Source organism: Peromyscus maniculatus, chromosome 5 (genome assembly GCF_049852395.1).
Source record: "Peromyscus maniculatus bairdii isolate BWxNUB_F1_BW_parent chromosome 5, HU_Pman_BW_mat_3.1, whole genome shotgun sequence".
Lineage (NCBI taxonomy): Eukaryota > Metazoa > Chordata > Mammalia > Rodentia > Cricetidae > Peromyscus > Peromyscus maniculatus.
Genome location: NC_134856.1, coordinates 46,918,015 through 46,945,373, shown reverse-complemented (window position 1 = coordinate 46,945,373; position 27,359 = coordinate 46,918,015). Strand labels below are relative to the sequence as shown.

Sequence of the window (27,359 nt, the reverse complement as noted above, 5' to 3'; positions counted from 1 at the left end):
CAGATGGATCTTTTGAGTTTGAAGCCAGCCAGGTCTACAGAGTGAGTTCCAGGATAGCTAGGGCTACAAAGAGAAAGACTGTCTCAGAGAGAGAGAGAGAGAGAGAGAGAGAGAGAGAGAGAGAGAGAGAGAGAGAGAGAGAGAGAGAGAGAGAGAAGAAGGAGAAGAAGAAGAAGAAGAAGAAGAGGAGGAGGAGGAGGAGGAGGAGGAGGAGGAGGAGGAGGAGGAGGAGGAGGAGGAGAAGAAGAAGAAGAAGAAGAAGAAGAAGAAGAAGAAGAAGAAGAAGAAGAAGAAGAAGAAGAAGAAGAAGAAGAAGAAAAGAGAAGGAAAGAAAAAAGAAAAGAAAAGAAGGAAAAATCTGTCATAAAAATGATCACGGGAAAATCTGTGTAGACAGTCCCTTGTTGAGACTCCCTTCCCAGGTAATTCTAGGTTGTGTAAGTTGACAACTAATGCTAACACTCACACCATATGGAATCTGCTCTGTGACACCTTAAACATTTACTGACAGGCTAAGAAGACAGTTCTAAAGCTAACCATCTACAACTTGACATCTGAAGGTTTAAGTGCAGGCTTGACTTGCTAATGGAACTAGGGGAAGTTTCTTGTTTTCTGTGTCCCATAAAGTACACATTTGTAAACTGGGCAAATCATGCTTGCTGCTGTGGCTCTTGTAAGAATTATTTGACATAGTTTGGTGCCCACTTCATCACTTTTTGACTTTGCATGTATGACACACATATTTGAAGAAACTAACCCTACACTTCACACCACAGTGAGCAAACTGGTGGCCAGAGGCCAGATCCATCTCCCATCTCACATAGCAATAAAGCATAATGGAACAATGCCTTGATATCATGTGACTTCTTGTAAAAATGTGGATTTTAAAATCTGTTTTAAGAAACTTCTGGCACTGGCGGACACTTGAGTTTGCAAGATTAGCCACAGAACTTGGTCATTAGTTGGCCTCCTGACATCTCCTCCACCAAGGGTTCTTAAACTTTTTGCACTTTTGATTCTGTTTCACCTGAGAAAATTTTAAGTTAACCTTAGATATATAGGTATATAAAATAGGTGTGCCAGTCACACATTTATAGATAATAAATAATAACATTGTTTTAAAATCACTCTTTGCTATATAAATAATTTTACCATTTATTAAAGGTAAAAATAAATTTGCTGCTGTCATAGTTAGGTTTTTATCAGCTTGATTTTGCATACCTCAGCTGAGAAATTGCCTCCATCAGACCATCCTGTGGGCATATATGTGGGGCATTGTCTTCATGAAGAATTGATGTGGGAGGGCACAGCCTGCAGTGGGCAGTACCATTCCTAGGGAGGTGGTCCTGTTTGGGATTTTATAAGAAAGATAGGTGAGCAAGCCAGAGGGAACAAGCCAATAACCAATGTTCCTCCATGATTTCTGCTTCAGCTCCTGCCTCCAGGTACCTGCCTTGGTTTTGCTTGATGATGGATTGTAACCTGCAAAATGAAAATAAACCCTTTCTTCCCCAAGTTGTTTTGATCATAGTGTTTATCACAACAACAGAAAGCAAACTAAGACACATACTCATGAAATGGATAGCCTTATTTTTTTCATTCTTTTAAAAAAAATTAATTTTTTGAGAATTCTGTGCAATGTATTTTGACCATATTCACTCCCAGTCCCACCCTTAACAGCTTCCAGATCAACCCTACTTCCTCTCTCTAAATTTAGGGTTCTCTTTTTAAAAATAATCCACTGAGCTGGGTTTTTGCTGTACATATATCATAATTTCATTTATTTTAATTTTTATTTTGAGATTATAATTTAATTTCAACATTTCTCCCTTCCCTTTCCTCCCTCCAAACCCTCCCTTATACCCCCGTGCTATCCTTCAACTTCATAGCTTCTTTTCCACTAATTGTTACTGCATGCATTTTTATTCCTAAATATAATCTGTTCAGTCTGTTCAGTCTGTATAATGCTACATATACATATATATATGTTTTCAGGGATGATTGTTTGGCACTAGATAACCCATTGGTATGTTCTTCCCTGGGGAAGAGCACCTCTCCCATTCCCACCTTTCAGTTGACTATATAGTTCTTTGTGTAGGATTGAGGCCTCATGGGCTTTTTTTCCATTGGCTTTGGCATGTCCATTGGTGTCATCCTTGATCAGTCAATATTTGGGAAGTCATGTTGGTAAGAACTTATGGGTGTAGCTTCCAACATTCCTAGGAGACACACCCTCACAGCAAACTCCCTGATCCCCTGGCTTTTACAGTCTCTCCACCCCCTCTTCCACCATGTTTCCAGAGCCTTAGGTCTAGTAGTGTTTGTAGATGCACCCATTGGGACTGGGCTTCACAATCTTCCATTTTGATTGGTTGTGGTTTTCTCACATGGCCTCTGTCTGTTGCAAAGAGAAGGGTTCTTGATGAGGGGTGAAACCTACACTCATTTGTAGGTATAAGGACAAATGTTTATCTGCCATTGGAGAGTATGCTGGTTTAGTAAATCAATGGTTGTAGATTCTCCTCCAGTAAACATTGCTTCATATAAAGAACTATAGTTTGGTGGACTACTTGGTAGTACAAGGTCTAGACGATCTTCAATATTGTTCAGAGAGTTGATCAATATTTTGATTTTATAATGATCAAGGCTGAAAACACTGCTTCACATTGATATGTGGCACAAAATTTCAGAAGCATGATTAGGGCCAGTTAAGAAACTGTTGGAAACTGGCCTAATCACATTAAAATTAGTGTAAGACATAGTACCTTGAACTATCCTTCTCTGGAGCAAGCAGAGAAGGATATCAGTAAGCAAATTTATTACTAAGCAAATTTTCACAGGCAAAATTGTGTTGAATAAAAACAAACAAACAAACAAACAAACAAACATAAAAAGGAAACCAAGCTAAAAGGCTTTCAGGGCTTCTTCCATGGGCAGCCGGAAGCAAGAACGAGTCATTTCCTGATGAGAAATGGTCTTTTTACTACTTCAAGACATACAATGTTTTGAATTTCATTTCCCTCTGCAGTTTAGTTCATGAACACAAAACCATCCCAGTTTTTCACAGTTCTGTTTGTAATTAAAGCTTCACTATTAAACAGATCTGATCTGCAGAAAAGCCACAACAGACATATGACAAGAAACTGCAGATAGTGTGAGAGGTGGTGTGACTGCCTTGAGCCGTCCTGTCTTCTGTAAAGCCTGAAGGTCCCATTGTGTGCACTGACCAAATTAAGCAGACTCTGATGTGCTGTTGCTAAGCATTACACCAGCCTGAGCTGTGCCTCGTTCTTATGCTTTGTCTGATCTCAGCACAGCTCCATAGCTCAGTCAGCTGTGGGATTTAATCCTGACAAAAACTACTCACCATTTAGCTTCTTCCAGGGTACAAGATTTTAACCAGTGTCTAAAAAGGATTTTAAAATGTATTCTTATGAATATGAGTGGTACCTGAAAAGGCCAGAAGAGGGCATCAGATCCCCTGAAACTAGGATTACAGATGGTTGTGAGTGTAGGTGCTGAGACTCAAACCCAGGTCCTCTGCAAGAACAGCCAGTGCTCTTAACAGATAAGCCATCTCTCCAGTCCTTTAAAATTAATTTTGAAGAAGTAAAGATGGAGTTTTCTAAAACTGATCAGATTCATCCATCTGTATGTTCCTAATATAGATAGCTTCTTAAACAGTAACAGCCTAAAGTCATATAAATATGTTCTATATGTTCAGTTGACTGTGCCATGTTCTTAAAAGTAATTTTTAAGTGTGTGTGTGTGTGTGTGTGTGTGTGTGTGTGTGTGTGTGTGTGTGTATGCCTGTGTATACCACAGTGCATGTGTGGAAGTCAGAGGACAACTTTCAGGAGTCAGTCCCCTCTTTTTAGTTCTTGGGTTCTGAGTATTGAACTCAGGTCCTCAGGCTTAGTGGCAAGCGCCTTTACCCACTGAGCAATTTCACCCACCCCTTAAAAATAATTCTTACAGGGATGGGGATTTAGCTCAGTGGTAGAGCTCTTGCCTAGCAAGTGCATGGCCCTGGGTTCGGTCCTCAGCTCTGAAAAAAATAATAATAATAATTCTTACTACACATAAAGAGAATACAAACTATAGTAATACTTGTAGTCATACAATATTATAGAGTCACCAGTATGAAGAAAAATTACATTTTCTTGGCTATTTGTTTCCAAAGTCTTACCTTATGATCCTATTTTACTACTAGATTCAATGAAGTTTAAATTAATAGGCTAAAAATATAACCTGACGGACAAACCACCTCCATGGAAACTTCAATGACAAAGTAGACATATTTAATTTTTAAAGCAGCTACAGATTTGTGTTAAACTTACAAATATCTATGACCCTTAAAAATAAATATGATAACTTAATATTTTATTTGTTTTATCTTTTTAAATAGATCTCGTTTATTTGAGTTTTGTTGTTCTCAGAGAGCATTGTCAAATTTCTGGTTAGTTCTTTGTTTTTTAAGATTTGTTGATTTATGTATTTTATATATCTGAATGCTCTGACTGCATGTATGCATGCATGCCAATAGAGGGCTTCAGATCCCATTATAAATGATTATAAGCCAATATGTGGGTCCTGGGAATTGAACTCAAGACCTCTGGAAGAGTAGCCAGTGCTCTTAACCCCTGAGCCATTTCACCAGCCCAATACTTCTGGTTAGTTTTAATCACATTTAATTCTTTCTAAAATTAATGGCTTGAGGTTATTTTTTTTAACTTAAAGTTATAATACATCAGGCTGAGGAGATGCCTTAGTAGGTAAAGTGTTTGTTGTGAGGACCTAATTTCAGGTCACCTGAACTGTCAGGGAGCTGAATGCAATGATGAGCATCTGTAACTCCAAGGCTCCTACAGCCAGATGTGAGGCAGAGACAGGAGAATTCCCAGAAACTCATAGACCAGCCACCTTGGCGTGTGCAGGGGCAAACAAGAGACTGTCTCAGTAAGGGAAAGACAAAGACCAACAGCCATGGCTGTCCTCGGACCTCCGCATAGGATCATGGCTCCAGCATAACTGTACCTACACAAATGTGCAACACACACACACACACACACACACACACTGGGGGGGGGAGAGAGAGAGAGAGAGAGAGAGAGAGAGAGAGAGAGAGAGAGAGAGAGAGAGAGACTATTGTAAGTAATAAATTATATTTTCCCTAAACTAGACTTTATCTTAATGTCCAAGTGATCCATGGCATTATTCTTTAAAGGAAGTTAAATAAAGTTCACTTTCTTTTCCATATAATATGATGAGTTGAACCAAAATGAATACTTTGGGAGCCAAAAATATGTTCACTCCAATATAAAAATGTTGAATATGTTTTACAATCCTGTGGGATGCTGAAATCAGAATGTGGGAACGCACCAAAAAGAAAAATGCTGTTCCATCCACAGAAAGAAGTCTATGAACAAAAATCCTCTTCTAGCAGATTAAAACCATGGCATGTTCCTAAGTCCTTGTTACAGTGTAAACTTCAACAGAAAGCCCTGGTTGCCAGACACCCAAGGGCAGCACTGTGAGGATGATACTACTGTTTCTCACTCATGTGTATTGCATCATAACCTGCCAAGATTCTAGCAATGCCCCATCTCCAACCAGCCTGGGATGCATTAGTGCCCGTGACTATCATCAGCAGGACTTGTTCCTCTCTATCTCCTCTTGCTGTCTGGTTTTAAAAACATCAAACGCCTGTTGGCACCTATTCACTACCCAGGTCTGTCTTCGATACTGAAGATGCACTAGGGCTTAAAATGCAAATTATATTGCCCAATCTTTATCATCTCAAATCTTTTAAAATATTTTTATTTATTCTTTGACAGTTTCTAAAACATGTATGGTATATCTTGATCCTATCCCCAACCCAAAATATTCCCTACCACTCCTCCTGGAACCCACACCAAAAAAATATGCCACTCCCTTCTACCTTGGTGTCCTCTTTTTTTTTTTTTTTTTTCATTATAACCCACTATAGATTTAAGTCTTTCAAAAGCAATACTTTTATTGATTCTTTGAAAATTTCATTCACACATTTCTATAATACCATTTCATCAGATCTACCCGTCATTACATACATCCCTTCAGCTTGCCCAATGCCCCCATCCTATCTTCATCACGATTTCATGTCTTGCTTTTTCTGTTGTTATTAATCCCTAGTCCAATCAGTGCTGCTCATATGCACATGGATGGTGGGGGGGTCCACTGGGACATAGGCACCCTGCCAGTGGGCATGTACCCAAAGCTGGGTGACTCTCCCTCAGCAATTATCAGCTGTGGAAAAAAACATAAGGAACAGAACTTTGGTACATGGATCCTACACCTTTGCAAAGCTTCATGAGCAAGACAGAAAACAGCTGCAGAGGTGCTTGGCAATCAGGTTTAATGATCCCTATGTGATATTAATTGTATAGCTTAGATTTTCTGGGTTCCAGTTTGTCTGGGAAGTCCTTTCAGTACCCGAAACCCTGCTTTATCACCTAGTGACTTATTTCTCTCTGTAGCTTTCCACCACTGACACAGTATTCATAACATTCTAGAATATGAGGAGAAAATTCTTAAAGCATGGAGCAAATGATATTTCATGTTCAAGCTTGTTGGTTTTCTGTTGCTGTTTTTAATATTATAATTTTATCACAACATTTATCCCTTCCCTTTCCTCCCTCCAACCCTCCAACACACCCTTCCCCACTCTCCTTCAAATCCTCCAGTATGTGTTATCACCATGGTATTTGATGATCCCTAAGAACCAGCCTGAGAACCATACAGAGTAAAATAATTACAGTGAATAACATTTAAATTCATGTACTTCTTTGCTTTTAAATATGCTTATTTATGTGTGAAAGAATGTATGTGAGTATGTGCATATGTGTGTGGGTGCCTGAAGAGGCCAAAATAGGGTATCAGATCCTCTGGAGCTGGAGTTACAGGCAGTTAAGAGTGACCAACATGGGTGCTGGAGATAGAATTCCAGTCTTCTTTGTAGCCCTGGCTGGCCTGGAACTTACAAGATAGAACAGTCTGGCCTCAACTCACATAAACCCACCTACTTTTGCCCCTGGAGTCCTGAGGTTAAAGACAAGCGCCACCAAGCCCACATGGCCAGCAGACACTCCTAAACACGGAGCCATCACTCCAGCCCCAGTCACACACTTGATTCCTAAAATGCCCTTGAGGATTCATAGGCTTGTGTTAGCCCCTGTGAGTATGAGTGATATGCATATAAAATGTTGTGGACCAACAATTTTGCTTCCCCAGCATGCTGGCTTCACCAGATCTTCCCACGTATCTCTGGGTGTTTTTTAGTAGGATGAGGAGTAATACAATCCTGGGAGTAATTGACTGCTGTCAGTTAGCCCTGAGAAATAAGTACATGGCTTGACACCAAATAAAAGTACCTCCTGCTTTTGGTTATTTTTGTATGTCAAAACTTTATAGGATGTCTTCATAGGCAACTTCATAGTTTAAACTAAATGGAAAACAGACTCTGACTGTATCACGAAGTCTCGAGCCAGTCCCATTTTGAAATGCAGTCTCTGTTACACCTTTGCCCTCTCTGCACATCCTTGACACTATCTGGATTCAGCATTTACAACAGGTGGGTATCATTCCCTCACAGGTCTCCTCAGTGGCCAAGGGACATTGCTGAGGCTGATTCCGTTCTGTAGGACTGTCTCAAGCCTTCAGTAATTTCAGGCATTATTTAAATCCATCCATCACGTTCCCGCTTCTACCTGCAGAATCAGACACATACAAACAACTTACATTTCTGCGTTGCCTAGAGCAGAGGCCAGTCCTGTGCACACATGAGCCCTAGCCCCCAAAGAAATCAATACAGACTTGGCAGGGGTCTGCTTTCTGAGATCACAGCAGATACAGTTTTTATGAAACCAGACAGTTTCCATCTATTTCAACTCATTCTCTACAGCATAAGTCTGGCAGAAAGACTGAAAAACCTCTCATTAAACTTATGAACTTGTCGGTTATCTGGAAGGCTTAAAGAGAGCTTGTGTTTCAATAGTGTTGAGGGTATTGTATGTGGTTGATGGTGTTATGTGATTGGGTTTGCCTGTAATAATTCTGCATCCCCAAATACTTTAGTGTGTGTGGCTGGGGATATAAGAATCATATATTGAAGGGATAGAAATAAAAAATAATTGATAATCAGGGTCAAAATTTATGCATAGCATCTTTGAAAAAATCGGTTTTATCGGAAGTAGACAAATGTATGTATGCTGGTTTTTATTTTATTTTGTTTTGTCCTTTGAAAATGTATATATGTATATGATGTGCTTGGATCCTACCCACCACCTCATTACCCTTTCTTATCCCCTCCCACCCACTGAACCCCTTCTTCCCGATAAATCCCCCTCATCCTGCTTTTATGTCTCTGTGTGTGTGTGTCCCACTGAGTTAACTACAGTTGTTTTCATGAGCAAGGGTATGAGGTAATTTGCTGGAACAATGGCTCCATCACCTCCCCAAGCAACCACCAAAAGCAAGGGTATACCTCAGAGGTATACCCCCTCCCCTCTCCCTGGTGGAATGCTGATGGGCTCAATCTTGTGCAGGTCTTCTGTACATAGCCATGGCTGCTGTGAGGTCAGGAGCAGGAGTCAGGTCATGTCCAGAAGACAGCACTCCACAGCTCTCTTCCCCGTGCCCCAGCCCTTACGATCTTTCTGCCCCCTTTGCTGTTAGGTTCTCTACGCCTTGGAGGAGTTGACATAGATGTCCCATTCAGGGCTAAGCACTTGGCAGTCACTCTCGGCCCTGTGACCAGTTGTGAGTTTTTGCATTAACTGCTACTGCTAAGCTTTGGGCGGGGAGGGGTATGGATGAAAACTTATTTTTCCCCATTTTGAGATTTAGATATAGATTACTAAAGGTCAGTGGCTTGGGTCTTTGTTTAAGTACTGTGGGAAAGACATGCTTAATAGACAGTGTTAGGAAGCCTTGGCAGTAAGGATTAAAACAGGAATTCTTTCCTTTACTGATTAACCGTTTGTGGTGCGGCGGCTCCATCGCAGCCAGGGCTTTGTGCTTTGGACCACCTCCCTACCACTGAGCTGCATCCCAGCCTATGCTGTGTCTGGCTAAGGATAAGGTTCTTGCTAGTTCTCTTTCTCCTTTATTCCCCCAGGTTGTCTACCTCTGTGTCTCTCTCACACACAAGCACAGGCACACAGCAGAAAAAGAGCCATCCTCTAGCAAGCTGTCCTGCAGGTGGAGGGGGACTCCTCAGGAGTGTTTCCTTGTGGAGTGATGTCATCCCTATCTCCTGAACAGAGTGGTCCGGGATGGCATGACAGCCAAGCTGCAAATCTTTAACTGAAATCTGATCTCTCAGATTCTTGCCGCATTCCTCTTTTAGAAAAACTTAACATATAAAAGACTTTCCTTTAGGTTAAAGAATTTCCCCTCCCCCTCAGCAGTGTTAGGCTGCAGAAAAGGCACATTCAACTCTTTGCAAGCCCATTAGTGTTTGATAGAATGCCAAAGCTAAACATACAGCAGCTTTGGGAGTTAGCCACAGTAAGTGAGAAACAGGGCTGACCTCAGGCTAGTTTCAAGGCTGGAAAAGATGTGTATACAAAATTATCATGGGCTGAACATGGCGGTGCACACCTTTAATCAGAGCATTTGAGAGGCAGAAGCAAAGCTGATCTCTGTGAGTTTGAGGCCAGCCTGGTCTGCATAGTGAGTTTCAGGGCAGCCAGGGCGACACAGTGAGAGCCTGTCTGACAGAAAGATGAAGGTATAGGGAAAGAGAATATGAATGAGAATTAATTACTATAGTAAATAACTTCCCTCTGCATTCTCTGGCTGTAGAGAAAGGAACCAGGTGGACAGGCACCTTGATTAGCAAGATGACTGTGTATAAGTACCATCAATAAGCTATGTTCTTTCCATCTAGCTCCTGCCTTTGGGATGAGTCTAGCTAAATCCTCCCCTAGGTATAACAGCTGTAATTAATGTAATGGAGAGAACTGTTCCTCGAGATGAGTCAGTGTAGGTGGAAGAGGAGCAGTCACACAGCGAGCATTCAGTGGCGATACAGGAACACAGGAGACAAGGGAGAAATGGACAATGGACTCAGAAGAGCCGATGTAGAGTGCAGGTGCGAGAGCCACTCTCGAGGACCGCCAGCACATAACATACCGTTTTTCTCAGCTGCCATAGTCTGTTTGAAGCTGGAGCTTCAGGTTAATTCATGGCGCATACTTCTGTGATGGATCAGCAAGCACCATTTCTTTGTTAGACTCAGATGCATGTCCGCTGGTTGACTTAGAGCCCTCACGGAGCTTCGGTGTGTCAGCCCACACCTTTGAAGCCACTCTTCAGGTGACTGCCCAAGTTGCATTACAGAGGCTTGTCTAGTCCTACTTCTCCACACATGAGAAGGTGAAGAACACTAGATGGATTTGTAACATACTGTGGAGTTTCAGAAACCACATAAACTTACAAAAAAAAAATATGCGATGGAACTCTTTCCTTCTCCAAGACGTATGACATATGATGCTGTTTGTATTTTATCAAGGAAGGAGGAATCTGTCGGTTTATGGCTGTTTCGGTGGTTCAGACGGCACTGAAGACATTTAAACAGGCACACAGGGAAGTGAAGTAGATAGACTGGGTAACATGCTCAAAACACACAGCTGGCAGCTTCAGCTCAGCACAACAGCTTGGGCTGTGGTTATTTGGGGGTGAGGTTATTCTATAAAAATTACACACACACACACACACACACACACACACACACACACACACATATACTGAAGTTTGGTCATTTCCAACCCTCTACCCCCACCCCCAACTCTCCTCAAGTCCTCTACATCTCTCTCCTGACTTCATGTCCTCTTTATACATTTTTTTTTTTATAACCCACCAAATCCAATTAGTGCTGCCCACATTCAAATGGCTGTGAGGTTATAGGCAACCTACGAGTGGCCACTTCCTGAAGAAAAGTGACTCTGTCAACTACTAATAGTTCCCTAAGTAGGGGTACTTTATGCTGGAATTTTTTAACTGGTGTGATCCTGGTGAGTCTTGTTCAGGTAAGCACAGATATAGTCAGTTCATTAGTGCAAGAATCAAAAGGCCCAGCACTGTTAAAAGGGCTGAAAATAGCTATTTTAGCATGCTACTGAGTCTTAATAGTGTGAGTAAATGTGTGTGTGCAGGAGCGCATGTGTGTGTGTGTTGCTGAGGATTATGGTCTCATGCATGCTAGAGAAGTGTGTTCTACCACTAAGCTATATCTCCACCCTTTTTTTGGTAACATATTTATTAACCTCTGTAAGTTTTTTAATTTGGTGACAGGGTCTCAATAAGTTGACTAGCCAGCCTTGAACCTGTTTCAGTCACTGGAGTATCTGGGATTATAGGCCTGTGCCACTTACTCAAGCTTAAACTTTATATTAGATTCCTAAACATTGTATCAGAGCATGAGAAAGAATCCTCCTGAGAGATGAGGTTGAGTATTACAACTAGACAATGCCCAATATTCCATCCTTTGCCAGCTATGGTACCTGAAATTAGAATATCCATCTGCAAACTGATGGCTGCTACATCTTTGCAAATTATTGATATCAGCTTTAAAGTAAAGAACACATTTGGAAACCTTTGCCTGGTATACAAGAGGTATTCAAGAAGCATTGCTCTCGTTACGTTTAAAGCAACCAAGTTCATTATGGGGCCATGGAAAAAGCTCCATGGATAAAAAGCTCGCTGCACAGTGTGATGACCCGAGTTCAATCCCCAGGACTCACAGTACTAGGAAGGTGGAGCTGGGGGCTCTGGGCTCAATGGCCAGTCAGTTCATCCTATCTGACTTGACAAGCTCCAGAGCGATGAAAGGACCCTATCTTGAAGAACAAGGTGGATAGCACCTGAGGAACAGCACCCAAGGTTCAGTTCTGGCCTCCACAGACACTTTCACAAATACCCACACTCAGGAACACACACCATCAAATACACAATAGAAGAGAGAACCTTGTCTCCTTGCATATAGTAAAAGCCAGTCTTTAAAACCTATCTCTAATGCCGGGCGGTGGTGGCGCACGCTTTTAATCCCAGCACTCGGGAGGCAGAGCCAGGCGGATCTCTGTGAGTTCGAGGCCAGCCTGGGCTACCAAGTGAGTCCTAGGAAAGGCACAAAGCTACACAGAGAAACCCTGTCTCGGAAAAAAAAAAAAAAAAAAAAAAAAAAAAAAAAAAAAAAAAACTATCTCTAACTTGGATTTTCATGAAGAGATTAGGAAAACTTACACATTTTTGAAACGGGCTTTCAATAATGAAACCAATACAAACCTCATAGAAGAAATCTGTAAATTTTAACAGGAATCAAAAGGCAGAAGTAAAAGAAAAATAGCCAGTTATCTATCTACCCAAGAGCGCACTGGGTGCCATTGGCAGGAGCTGCTCCCCCCACTTTAGTGGGCAGTTGGTAGGTTCCAGCCTTGTCCGTGTCAAGGACTCCCCCCACTTTAGCGGGCAGTTGGTAGGTTCCAACCCTGTCCTTGGCTCTCCAGCTTAAGGAACTGTGAATTTTATAACCATGCACCCTGCGGTCAAAGCTGCTGAGTGCTGTGTCTGAAGGCAGGTGGTTCGTGTGTTAAAGGTAGACATTAAACAGTTCTATTAAGGACCTGGAAGTATTTAAGGGGGTCGCTTGCCAGCTATAAATTAGAGACCCAGTCCCAGTTGGCTGGAAAGTTCTTTGGACTAAGTCCAGTTAAGTAGACTGAATCACTGGCGGTCTTTCCAAATTTGCACATTTAACAGCTTGGCTGTTCAACCTGCAGTGCAGCACGGGGCGGTTCAGAAGTGGCATCGCTGTCACGCTGTGCCATGGAGGCAAGGCTCTGATGCCTGTGGCACTGGGAGGGTGTCCCTGCCACCCACCCCCACCCCATGCTGAGAAAATCAACCTGCTGCTGTGGACAGAGTCACCCCGAGCAGGTTTTTAGATAGCTGTGAATGACAGATATTATCCTTTTCAGGCTATGAAATCATTGTTTGAGGCTATGCCCCAGCATTCAGAAAGGAAGTGGGCCTATGTACTTCTCTCCTGGACTTCACAGTAGCTATCTGCAGTTAAGAGAATTAAGATGGTCACATCAGGTACCTGGTGTCCTTGACAGGGTCACCTAACTGGGGCCTATGCTCTCCCTCCATGAAGATAGAAGTTGTTGTTAATCAAAGGATCATTATGGACTTTAAAGATTTAAAATTGTTTCTCTAAATTAATTAAGTTTGGGTCAAACTGGCTTCATGTCCGTGGGACGTAAAGGTGAGCAGAAAGCCTTGTGCTCAAAGGCACTCTATAGTAGACCTAAAGGAGTGCTGAATTCTTAATTATTTAAATCAAGGGGCCTTGGATTTTCCTTTTGTGCTGTGATCACAGATTTTGAAATGTGGAATTGATTTCTTCGCCAAACTCAGGTTTTTTGAAAATACGAAAAATTCACAGAGATTACCCTAGGCAAAGTGGAAGGTCCATTTCCAGAGACCTGTTTGAAGCACAGGGGGGATTCCTTCTGTGTTCCATTCTCAGCCACTCCCCTCCTCCTCACAGGGTAAAGACCGGGGCAGAGAGTGCCTCACTGTTGGGAAGCAAAGCCACAGCCTTACTGTCAAGATGTGCTTGTCTTTTATGGCTTTGCCCTGTGGAGGATGGACGCTGGTCCTTCTTTCAAAAGGCTTTTAAGGGCTTATGTTAAAGTCTTGGGCCAGCCCTCTACTGGTTTATGTATTTGCTTCTAACATACATGGCTGCTCACATAACTGCATGTGGATTTATAGCTATGCAGACAGCAAGGTTGAGCCTTGAGTCCTTAGAGTTGGGGTGCTTTTAAGCCGCTTAATGCCTTTGTAAAACACATTCACATGTTCCACAAATAAATAGGAAGACTGTGTCTTATGTGTCAGTGTCTGGAAAACTAATAGAATGTACAGGGAGAGTCACTTTGGGTGTCTGTGACTTACTGATTTAAAGGTGCATGTCTCCTGTGAAAACTGTTAACACATTGTAATACAGTGTGCCTTTTTTCATCTTTTTTTTTTTTTCTATTTTGCTTGTCTGGGTAATGTGGGGTATATTCATTCCCTATAGCTTTTAAATAGTTTACTCAGTGTTCTCGCTTTTAGCTCAAATATTTTACTTTTCTAAGTATCTTTCCATATTTTCTATTCAGTGATGAGGAGAGGGAGGTGGGCAATGTCTTATTTGTCTCTTCACGAGGATTGGAAAGCCACAAGGAAGTTTCCCTTTGTTTGCTTTGACACATGGCTCAGGTTCTTCCTGAGATACTCCGTTAATAAGTGTGGGCATAGTGGTACCCACTTGGGATCCCAGCATTCAAAAGGCAGAGGCAGGAGGATCACAAATTCAGATCAGAGAATGCTACATAATAGAGCTCCAGTTCTCAAAAACAAAACAATCTTAGCACTCAAGAGACAGAGATAGGCAGATCAGAGTTCAAGTCCAGCCTCGGTTGCCTAATGAGCCCAATGCCAGGGTAGGCTACTTGAAAGTGTACTTCAATAACTAAGTAAATAAACTGAACATGAAATATAGTAAGACCCAGAATTTTTGATAACACCGAATAATAGCAACTAAGCTGCTTTCAGTGGTCATGTGATTTTAGATAGGCAAGTGATTGAGGCAATCATGTGATTTTAGATATTCTTTCAATTATCCTTAAGCATGTGATTTTAGATATTCTTTCAATTATCCTTAAGTTTCGCATATATGTGTGATTTCCCTCTGCAGGTTTTAAAGCCCTTGGCTTTTGATTTATTGGGTGACTGTGGCAGAATTACTTTTAAATGTGTATCTGCCTCACCTTCTCTTCTGGAGAAGATCACTTCTCTCTTCCCTGTCCATGGAAGTCAGACATGATACAGTGGTGCTTAGCCAAGGATAGTGTCAGTAACATGAGCGGTAGTGGGACAGAAGGCCCATGGAATGTAAAGACGATGCCATGGCCTGGCCTGTTGCATGTGAGTTGTGAGAATGAGAAGAGTCTATGGGGGCTCCATGATCCTGTACTGGCCTGTAGACCTAGAAGGATGAGTGGACATCTCATGAGGAGGAGAAGGCTGAGGGAAAACTAGCCTTTCTGAATACAGGGAAAGAGGTTGTAGCTAATGTTGGACTTGAATGTATCTCCCAAATATTCAGATTCAGAGGTTGAGTCAACAATGGAATAGACAAATGTGGAGGTCAGGGGTTGGGATTTCATAGAGAATGGCAACCGCTGTTGGCATGTGTTAGGTTGAAACACATTGGGCTGACTTAAGTTTGAGGTTACTAATGACCTGGGCTGTATACAAAAGCCAGTGAGTAAGTCAGTAGCAATGTTCCTTCATGGTTCCTACTTCAGTTCCCTCTTAAGCTCCTGCCCCAACTCCCCTCAGTGATGGACACCTGGAAGTATGAGCCAAATAAACCCTTTCCTCCTCCCCAAGTTGCTTTTGGTCATGATGTTTATCAGAGCAGCAGAAAAAGCAAACTGGAACATGATGGAAGAGGTCTCAAACAGCAACCAGGCAGAACATCATAGAAATGACAGGCCAGCTGCAGAGACAGGAGCAGGCTTATGGAGGGACATGGTGTAAGTCTCTGCCTGTTGGCAGTGTTGATTATGCAGAATAATTGGCTGTGATGGCAGTGTGGGAAGTGCGGGCATCTTGGTTGCTTTCTCCTGAGTGTGATGGGAGCTTTTCTGTTCAGCCTAATTTTTCGGTGTAGCAGTGAAGCCATATGCTAATGTTGGTTCCTAAAGTACAGCCAGAAAGTGAAGGCAATAGGAACTATGTATGCTCAATGAAAATTGGTTAAACCATTTTTTTTCCTTGTGGATTGACTAGTAGTAGTGGTGGGGGGCGTGCAGATAGATCTCTTGTATCCCATGGTGGCTTCATTCTCACTCCGTAGCCAAGGGTGACCTTGAACTTGCTGATTCCCCTACTTGCAGCTCCCAAGTGCTGATATTACAGTCATGGGCCTTGTTTATGTGGTATCGGGGCTTGAACCCAAGGTTTTATGCACGTTAGACTCTAGCTCCTCTTTTACATCCCTGGCTCCTCTTTGTTTGCTTGCTTGCTTTCCCAGTGCTGCAGAGCAAACTCAGGCCTTTGTGCTCGCTTGGCAAATACTCCCTACCGGGGATCTAAATCCCAAACCCTTGTTAAATCACTCAGATCACAAAGTGTTCACCCTGGTGGCTAAAAAAAAGGCAAGAACTAACATTATTTTATATTTCTGTTTTCTTCACATTTTCATAGAAGTCCATTCCCCTGTAGCAGTAGAAATCAGCAACTAGTTTGGATGAAGGAAGGAATAGGTGCACTAGAGAATGGCGATAAGGCAGTACATCTCTTTCCCCCAGCATACAAGATGTGCCTCTGCTGTGAGCAGCTGAGTGTGACTCCACCAAACTGTGGCACCACCCTGCTAAGACCTCCCTTGGCTTGCCATAACTCTTTTGCATCTTACTTGTCCTTTTATTGCCACTCGTGGACTTGTGCTACCCTACATTATTCCCTCTCCAAGGTCTCTCTATTCCTTTCTGTCGCACAGAGACAGCACCAAACGTGCTAAGGTTTGTCATATCACTTTAACAAAAGGAGCAAGAGAGACAAAATACCAAATAAGCAGAGAGATCACCTTCTGTCCTAGTTATGTCTCTGCTGTTGTGATAAATACCCCAAGAAAAAGCAACTTGGGGGAAAGAGTTTGTTTTAGATCATAGTTTGAGATTACAGTCCATCCTTGATGAAACTCAAGACAGGAATCTGAAGCAACTAGTCACTCGGCCACAGTCAAGAGCAGAGAATGAATGCATCATGCTTAGTGCTCGGCTAGCTTTTTCTATATACTCAAGAACCAAGCTCCCCACGTTTTTGTTGTTGTTGTTGTTTGTTTGTTTGTTTGTTTGTTTGTTTTTCGAGACAGGGTTTCTCTGTGTGGTTTTGGTGCCTGTCCTGGAACTCACTCTGTAGCCCAGGCTGGCCTTGAACTCATAGAGATCTGCCTGCCTCTGCCTCCTGAGTTCTGGGATTAAAGGTATGCACCACCACCACCCGGCTCAAGCTCCCCACTTTTAAGCTGGGTCTTCCCACCATATCAATTAAGGCACTCAAGACCATCCCCCAAATACACACACACACTCAGAGAGAGAGGGAGAGAGAGAGAGAGGGAGAGAGAGAGAGAGAGAGAGAGAGAGAGAGAGAGAGAGAGAGAGAGAGAGAGAGAGAGAGAGAGAGAAGCCTGACCTAGACAATCCCTCACTGAGACTCTCTTCCTGGGTGATTCTGGGTTGTGTCGAGCAGACAAAATGAAAACACCACAGTTTCTGAATACTGATCTATCTATTCTTCTAATTCCAGTCTGACTGTGAGTTGCCTGTATTTACTTAATCTGGCACCAGCAATTTAGCAGAAACATAGTAGAAAGGCCAAGCAAGGGGAGCAGAACATTTTTGTTGGCAACTGGTGGGAATCCAGTGCTTGTTCATCCTAATACTTCTGCCTGTTGTGTTGTGTAATAATTTCATTTCCGAGAAAGTGGAGGCAACTTAGATCTATCTGTTAACATGACTCTGTCTGGAAGACTCTGCTATTCCCTTGGTTATACTACCAAGTGATGTTCATGTCATGATCCCTTCGGTGGCAGACACAATACTTCTGGAGGCATTTAAGCTAATGGCAACATGAAACCCATGTGGTAGCATCCTAAAGAGCAGTGTGGTACAGTGGTACAGTGCCACCCAGCCAACTTTAATTGGGGTGGGATGCCAACAGACAGAGAGGAGGGGTGCCTATTTTTAACTAGCTGTAGGCTTTGCCTCTGGAGCATGCATGCCCAGTTCTGGTGGTGAAGAATTTTCCACAAAACTCATGGGGTAGGAGAAAACCAGTTATTTATATTCATGAATTGAGCTTGAGAGAGAGAAAAAAAAAAGGGAATGGTTTGAAAGAGAGGACACCCAGAGAGTGTTTGCCCACATCAAGAAGGCTATGGGTGGCATTGGAAAAGCACACCCTTTTTTTGCACATTTATTTAAATTCATTCTCTAGTCATTGAACGATCTTGTACACATTCTTTTTATGAACAAATAAAAAGCATTGTAGAGTTATTGAAGGAATGCTTTGAGATAATGTACAAAGGCTAGCAGATCGTCTAATAACCAAAGGAGGCCCATAGCCCCGCTGCTCATCAGGAGTCATACCATATGGGATCAGATTCGTCCTGAGTCCCATGCTTTTTTATATATTTGAATTTTTATATATATTTGAATTTTTATATATATTGAATCCCTTATACTACATATATTGACTCTATTATGATTTGTTTTATTTTCAATTTGTGTGTGTATGTGTAGGTGTGTGCGCACACGTGTATGGGCATGGATGGGGGAGGCCCAAAAGACAACTTTGTGGATTCTGCTGTCTCCTTCTACCATCACATGTCTTCTGGGGAATTACATTTAGGTCATCAGACTTGCACAAGTGCCTGTGATCACTGACTCACCTTGCTGGGCCTCTCGTCTTCGTCTTAACGGCTCGTTTACTTTGTTGGTGATTCCTTTCCTTGAGTTCTGCATGATTGCATGAAAACATCAAATTAGGTTTTTCCAGCATCTGTCTACTCCAGTTTTGATCCTAGGAAGGCAAATGCTTTCAAGTGTCATAGGAAACCTTTTGATTTCAATATTTAACATTCTTGAGAACAAGAAATGATCTGATTTTAAGACCAAAATGACTTGCAAATGTCTTTAAAATATTCAACAAGATCTCTGGATGGCACACTGATCTCTCAAGTCTTATCCCACCCTATTCAGATTCTGACACAAGGCAAGAATCCGGGGATCACATGGAAGTATGCACTTCCCAAGGTCATGAACGTAACTCAGCCAACCACAAAGAGGTACCAGTACACCTGGCACACAGTGCAGTCTGACTGCTCAGTCTCCTGTGGGGGAGGTAAGCGATTTCTTACCTCTGCCTCCCAGCTCATCTCTGCTTACAGGTTTTATCCAGTCTATATAGGGACACTGTGAACTCTGGGGAACCCCAATGCAGTTAGATCTGTGTCTCCGGAAAACAAACTTGTTAGCTGAGGAGAGCAGCTGACTGCCAATCATTAAAGCGAGGCTGACATTTGAATCATGTCTCAGATGCTGTTTGAAGGAAAGACATATAAATGAAAAACAAAGAACAATTCCAAGACAGGGTGGCATTTTCTGTCTGAGGAGCTAAATATGAGTATTTACAGAACATTTTGTGCCTCTGATGGGAAGTGTTGAATACTTGGAACCAGGCTGTACAGTTCTGCTAAAACAAATGTTTACATAAACCAGGGTCCTAGCCGGTAGGTGTGAATGAATATTCAGAGTTTAACTTGTTGCCTATACAGGCATCACTTGGGTATAGAAACAGAAGATGTTTCATGGTAAAGTAGAATATTAGGGTTTTCACATATAATTCACTAGTGGCTTAATTATTTTTATGTATAAGTGTTTGCCTATCTGTTTGCATGTATGCAGTACCCATAGAGGGCAGAAAGGGACATCAGAACTCCCCGGAACTGGCATTGCAGATGGCTGTGAGCTGCTGAATGGATGCCTGAAATCTAACCCTGATCCTCTAGACTAGAGGCAAGAGCAGCGAGTGCTCTTAACTGCTGAGCATCTCTTCAGTCCCCTCCCTAGTGGTTTACAGATAGAAATGTTTTCCATTAGATCTGTACAATTTATGTTAAAGCTTCCCGGGGTGTTTCATTTCATGGTTACTCTGTTTTGAATAGTATTTATCACTTGATGGATCTAGAATCCACTTGAAAATGAAAAACATATATTAAAATTACTAAAGTATAAAAGTCCATTATCTTGGGGATAAATGATTTGAATTTAAGTGGGTTGTAACTGTGTCCCAAGGAACTATTTCACAAAAATATTTGGATGCAGTGTCTTAAATAGGATACCAGAACACTGATCAATCCCAAACTAAGTGTTAAGTGGGTTATCTGCATTTCTCACTGTGTAACCTCTGGCCTCTCACTAGGTTACATAAGCATCAAGGCCATTTGCTTACGAGATCCAAACACTCAAGTCAACTCCTCATTCTGCAATGTCAGAACCAAGCCAGCAACAGAACCCAAGACCTGCAATGCTTTCTCCTGCCCAGCCTAGTAAGTCATCTGCAAATGTCTCCTTGTTTGTATGTGTTCCCTACATCGTTGTCACTGCTGGGCAACAGTGAAAAGCCCCTGTTTATACATCTGATGGGAAGGGATTAAAAAGTAAACACAATGTTTAATATAAAAATAGGGAAAAGAAAATGATTGAAATTGAATCGGAGGACCTAAAAATATGTATTTGCCTTAGACACTCACATTTTGCTATGGAAGTTTGAGATATAACAATGTCTTTTCTTTTTTCCTAGCAGTGGTAAGACTTGACTCTAGGGCCTCATGCTTGCTAAGCAAGTGCTCTATCACCCAGCAAGCGCCACAGCCTCGCTTTTTAACTTTTGAAGAAACCACCCTCTTTTCAGAATGGAATCAAGCAGATATTTAAGTGACACACAATCTTATATTAGTTAAATTTCAGTGTGGCTGTATGCTTAACTTTTACATCGGTCATCCAAGAATGTAAGGATGAGAATAGTGCAGACCGTGGAACCTCAGATGCAAATTGCACAGTAGTAAGATACAAACTAGAGACGTGAAAGCCAAGTGGTGACACCCCCGCTGATGACTGTCGCTCTGGGCACTCAGTGGGTTTGTTCTCAGACTCATTTTAGCCAAGCCACTGTTGGAAGATGAGTCTAAGCAAGTTTCCTGGCCAACTGGAGTCGGCTCTTGGTGATTTATCTTAGGCCAAATGTATTTATATAAAGCAGTAGTGAAGTCACTAGGGTTCAGGTCATTTTAATAAGTGGTACTGACTTTGTGGTAACACAGTTGTGTGTGTGTGTGTGTGTGTGTGTGTTTGTGTGTGTGTGTGTGTGCTCGCATGTGGGTGCATGAATGAACAAATAGATATTTAAGCGCATAAACTAATATTTCATTTTCTCATAATTGTTTGGGGTTTCAGATACCCACTAGTACTGTCTGTCCAGTTTCTCTCTGAGATTCTGAAGCTAACTGAACTATGAGTACAAAGGGAAGAAAGAAATAGGGCATGGGGGGAGTTCTGTGGATTTTCCTCTTTTTCCATGAAATAAACAGTTCTAAGAATTACCTCAGTGGCCTTAGCATGCAATGAACAGAAAGTGTTCTTGACTCTCATAGGCTCATCTCATCTTTAGGTAATGGCTCTGTGTAGTAATCTTCAGGTAGTAGTATGTGTACTAATGTGTACACACAGAATCACAACACTTGATTGGCAAGGTGACAGTTCCTGATTTCAGGACTTTCTCCTATCACTGGTTAAACCACCCAGCAAAAGACAGGGACTCTTTCATTTGTACACCTGTGTAAGAGCATGCTGAGGTCATCCACAACTTCTAGACTCCCCTGAGGACTGTGTGCAGGGCTGACTGATGTTTTATGAAGAATAAGTTTATCTGGGATCAGAACGGCCCCTTGCAGGGTCTGCAGAGTGAAGCTGGTGTCCTGGGTGGGCTCTTCTGCTTCATCCCTTTGCTCTCCACCCTCACTCAGTGTCTGCATATTCAATTCAGAGAACGGACATTCTCGAGGACTGTTCTTCCCCAAGGATAAACTAGAAAGAAGGATCTCAACTGAGAACCATAAGGACAAAGGAATTACCAGATCTAACTCTTTACTTCCACTTGTATTGACCCTGTCCTGAGGACTCACTGTAGGTCAGGCTCTGAGCTGAGAAGTGCAATGTGGAGGTGACAGCAGGTGGTCCCATCATTCCTTTCATGGGGGAATGGAAATAGTGGATAAGCACAGAAGGACTGAAATGCAAAGCCTGGTGCTATGAAATGTCAGGTGTTAAAAATCAGTAAGGGACCAGATGGACCACCTGGAGTCGGTACTTCTTCAGGAGAAGTGGATGACAGGAAAGCCAGGTGGAAATGTAGCCTGGGAATCAAATGTGGAAGGCCAGGAGTGCCACCCCCAAATGTCCGTGCGATGCTCTTTCTAGTACATGTACCAACTTGTCATATTTGTCACATAAGGAGAGAAATTTGAATTTGATAGAAAAACACAATCTGGGGAGTGGAGGCAAATGATGAAACTAGTAGTTTCAAAGTATGTTTTCTAAGATCTTGTAAGGTATAAAAAATGTATGAATATGAGGAATTATTTGATTGATTGTCTTTGACTGAAAGTAAGATGGTCTGAATTCTGTGGTATTTTTAAGAACACATATAATCTAACACTCTTGTGTTAATTCTCTAGACTGAAGGGCTTTAATTTCACACACAGCGCTTATGGCAGAGACCGCAGAAAGGGGAAAAATAAGATTAAGCAAGGTGATGAAATTCTTGAGGTCTAACCAAAACAGTTGGCTACTGATTTGGTCTTATTTTCTAAAATAATCAATACTTAGTGTATTTATATTCAAGGTAATTGTAGACATCATTGCTATGAGTCAAATGTGTAGCAGCTATATCTGGAGGCCTTTATTTTAATGTTATATCTGTAAGTTATACAATTTCAGTCAGTCAGAAATAATTCTTGCAAAGGAATCTTGCATAGTTCTGGAAAACTGTGTCTGGTGATCTTTAGATAAATAGCATGAGGTTAGATCTCTGACCTATCAGTAAATTGTAAGACCAACTAGAGAAGGAGTGTGGGGAACTGCCACTTAGAAAGTCTCCTCTGCAGATCTCCTCTGAGCACTGTCCCTCTCCTATGGAGACACCTGCCTTCCCATGCTATTCACTCTTCCACTAGCCTTGTGGTTATGTCACAGTACTTATCAGAAAACCTTGTCTTGATTCACATACTCACAGTTTGACTGTCATAGGCTTCCTTATGGCAAGAATGTGGTCTCATTTCATCTTTCCAACTCCAGTGCCTGGGTCCCCGACACATAGTTAACAGCTCAGTAAATTTGCTTGGATGAGTTACTCAGAAAGTAAAATACATTTCTTTCCATGTAGAAGGCTAGAATGTATTTTTACCAGAACCTGTGGTGATTAAATGTGTTTCCTTACAGCTGCCCCCCACCAATGGATGTGAGCGTGATTCAACATCCATAAAAGAAGAGTTAGTGGGGGTTGCCTTGGTTGGTTATAAAATGGTTCAGAGGGCTTTCCTAGGTAGTCTTTCTCAGTAGCTGCTTGAGAAGTAGTACTACAAAGCTTTGATTCCACAGAAAGTAATTTTGGGTCTCCCTGAAAGTTGGTTGCCAGGTGAATGGAGTGTATGTAGCAAGTCCTGTGCCGGGGGCCAGCAAAGCCGGAAGATACGGTGCGTGCAGAAGAAGCCCTTCCAGAAGGAGGAAGCTGTGTTGCATTCTCTCTGCCCAGTGAGCACACCCACTCAGGTTCAAGTATGCAACAGCCATGCCTGCCCTCCAGAGTGGAGCCCTGGGCCCTGGTCTCAGGTAACTAGCACCGCTTTGGAAGCACTAGTCTTGGGCTGCATGAAAAACCAAGGTGGTGGAAATACAGGTGACTTGGCCATGTTCATCTTCATAGTGAATTAATGAGGCGGTGCCTGGGAATCATCATTTCAGCTAGTACCTTTTTAATGGTTCATATGTGACCCTAAGTTTTGGACCTCCTATACCAGAGCTTGGACTCTTCCTTAGTGGCCCAGAAATAAGCATGGAGACCATTGAGGAGAGTCTATAAATGCAGCTAGAAAGGGATTGGAACATGGCCCTGACTGTGGAGAGATAGATTTATGAGTAAAGGCACTTGTCACCAGGCCCAACCACCTGAGATCAAGCCCTGGGACCCACACAATTCCAGAAAGTCATCTGCTGACCGCTACACCCAGAGAATAAATAAATAAATAAATGGGATGAAAGGAACAAGATAAAGGTGAAAACTTTAGCGGCAAAGCTATAGAGCTCAAAGAATACAAAAGAACCGGGCACCAAGTTTGCAGTTGTCACAAGGCATGGCATCGTGGGGTCAGAAGAAGCATGGAGTAGGAATTTGCATGCTGTGCACAACTCATACATGTCCTGTAACTCATATGTTCTCTTCTGGGAGTATGTTCATCTCAGAGGCATCTTGGAAGTGAAGGAGCCATATTGGCATCTAGAGCACAGAGACAAATGGCCTCCAGGGCACAAACAGTTCCCCAAAACACAAGTTAAGTGCCAGGGTTTTCCTGCCTTCAGAGTCTTATCTTAGCCTGTGTGGGTGGATAGTATAAGGCATATGGCCTGTACCATGATGCTAGTTAGTGGCAAATGGCCCCTGTCGGTCATGTGTTCCCTTAGAGTCTATTCTCTCCCAAAGGAAGTCTATATCTTACTAAGTTTAACAACGCACTACCAAATGCCCAGAAAAGGTGAGGGAATGTTTTTTTTATTCAAATTGAGACTACATTTGTTAGGAAATAAGGGTCCAGGAGTAGATAGGGATACTTTGAACATGGCCATGGATATTTGCAAAAAATTAATATATTTCTGTATAGCAGGGGTAAGTCTAAGTCAGATCTGATGTGGCCAAACTTTCTTTGCAATTGAGAATTGCAAATTGAGAATGCAACGGGCTGATGAAGCCATATGTATGTGATAGGCATGAACCAAAGTAAATGGGGACTACAGAGTATCCAACACATCTTAAAGTACTCCAAATTTCACATGGAAATATTTTGAATGTTTTTCTCCTTTTAAAGCTCAATTGTAAAAACCAGGTCTGTCTTGAGTAGTTTCTTGATGAACATAAAAGAAAATTTGTTTCCACAAGCTACTCAGCTCTTAGACATGGGTTACAGCAACAAATCAATTCATTCTGCTGTGATCAATGTACACAGTTTTCTCTTATGAAAAATAATTGCAAACAAAATTAAGATTTTTATTAACTGTTCAGGAATTATACATGAAAGAGCAGTGATAGGGTCCACGTTTTTTTCCCAAGGTTAGGCATCAGACTCATGTGCCAGCTCATGTTTGTTTCTTAGCAGCTAAGTACCTTGACCTTAGTTTTTAGATGTTTCTTTTGAATAGGATGATAGCAGTGAACTCAGAAGGCTGATGGGCACTTGTGTGATGCAGACTCCAATTTATAACCTAGTCTAACACATTGAACACATTACACAGTTCCTGCTGTCCACAGTGTGCTGGTCATGATGTTGTCTCCTTTAAGATTGTGGACACTGATGAGTGAGAATTGACAGCGGTCCTGTAAACCCATGTAGGACTATGCCCCAGTCTATTGTTTAGGTACTAGTGGCCACATCATTTGATCCTTCTGAGAAGAAAAGAAGACCACAGGTATCAACATGGGGATATAGCCCTCCAAGACAATCCCTGTGTGGAGCCAGAGTTCTCTAAGAAATTTTGACAAGTTTTTAGCTGTTCCTGGGATGATTCTTTGACATCTTATCTAGTTCATGGAATTCTCAGGAAAGCAAAAAAAAAAAAAAAAGTTCTTAGAAAAAAGAAACTTGCCCAGGGTAAAGATTTGGATTGTGCAAATTTACTCAGACATGTTTGATAAGTGCTGTGTTAGCACTATGCCCAAAGAACATTCTTAGGAGGTGAGGATCTCACTCTTTTGGTACTGTTTGTACATATCTGTATTGAGTATGTACATATTCCTGCTTTGCTCCCTATGGTGCCCCAGTAATATACCTTAGGCCAAGGTTATGGCAGAGAGAGGAAGTCAAGTTTGGATACAACATATCCTGTGTCTGGAAAACCCTTTGCTTCATGATGAGCATAGTTCATCTTCAGCCTGGGGGATGAAGCAGCAGCCACTGGGTATTCAGATGTTTGAAGTGGAAGCTAAAATATCCCACTTCAGCTTCTGAGGAGTGGGGAGTTTGAGCCAAGTAATGAAAATGATTGAGACAGAACCACTTTTGCATGGATAACTGCATGTCTTTGATTTTACCTGTCTCTTCCTTGGTTAGATCTGCTCTAACACTGTGATACACTAGAGGGAGAGAGGTGTCTGAAAGAGAACAGACTGTTTTAAACTACTGTATAATGTATGGGGTATTGATGAAATGTACATGTCAGTGTATCAATTATAAATATATTCTCCGTGTGTGCATCAGTTTACCCAAATGAAATCCATCTGAGGTGGATACAAATGGTGCCTTTTCTTCTTCTCAAGTGTTCCAAGACATGTGGACGAGGAGTTAGGAGACGTGAGGTCCTTTGTAAAAACTCTGCATCAGAGACGCTCTCAGAGAGCCTGTGTTCTGGCAGCCCCAGACCTGAGACACAGGAGGGCTGTGTGCTGGGACGATGCCCCAAAAACAATCGGCTCCAGTGGATCACCTCTTCATGGAGTGAGGTATGAGTTTAGGGACACAACTGGGGGGTTATTTTCATAAATGCTCCTTCACTCACTGGCACCTACATGGTTCCTTTCTGTACATACATGTGCCAGGTACCTACTTACTGCTGTTTCTTTCTATTGTTTCCATGTTTAGAAAATGGAGAGAGATAAGCATTGGTGCTCCATTTGCTTTCTATTTTGATTCAGTCCAGGACCCCAACCCGTGGGCTAGTAGCACCCACATTTAGAGTGGATTTCACATTTCAGGGGTGTGGTTCCTAGGTTATTTAAATCTGGTAAACCTGACAATGAACATCAACTAACCATAACGAGCTTGATGGCCACGTGTCTGTTCCTTCAATGCACTTCTCTTCTAGGTGAAAAGCACTGGCCCATGTCATGAATGAAATCCAACAATATGCCTCTGTCTCCTCTCAATCCTTTTATAAAAGCATTATCACAAAAATAACCAAGTGAAAAACGTGCCCTCCTTGCAATCAGCCATCAATATGTACTGTGAGGGAAATGTTGGGCTAGCATCCCTTTATTCATCTTTACAGTGGAGCTAACACATCACCTTCATAGTTTACAATATTTATACTGATGCACTGACATGTTCTCTTCATCAAGACCCCATACATTACACAGTAGTTTAAAACAGTCTGTTCTCTTTCAGACTCCTCTTTTTCCCTCTAGTGTAACACAGTGTTAGAGCAGATCTAACCAAGAAAGAGACAGGTAAAAATCAAAGACAGGCAGTTATTCATGCAAAAATGGTTCTATCTCAATCATTTTGATTTCTTGGTTCAAATTCCTCACTCTTCTGAGAGATCTCAAGTAGTCCTGGTCACTCCAATACTGCCCTAGCTCTGGTCCTTCAGACAGAAGGATGGAGGATGATGAGAAATCAAGAGTATTTTCAACTATTATTATATAATGCATGG

At 42.0% G+C, this 27,359-nt stretch overlaps 1 protein-coding gene across 1 annotated transcript in view; it reads left to right on the top strand.

Annotated features, from left to right (window-relative positions):
• The window catches only part of Adamts18 (ADAM metallopeptidase with thrombospondin type 1 motif 18), a 144,980-nt gene that overhangs the window by 110,927 nt on the left and 6,694 nt on the right, over window positions 1-27,359 (top strand). Inside the window, exons 17-20 of the mRNA XM_006974065.4 lie at window positions 18,864-19,005; window positions 20,086-20,212; window positions 23,348-23,552; window positions 26,248-26,430. Of these exons, the coding sequence (XP_006974127.1) occupies window positions 18,864-19,005; window positions 20,086-20,212; window positions 23,348-23,552; window positions 26,248-26,430 (657 nt within the window). The remainder of the gene's footprint in view (window positions 1-18,863; window positions 19,006-20,085; window positions 20,213-23,347; window positions 23,553-26,247; window positions 26,431-27,359) is intronic.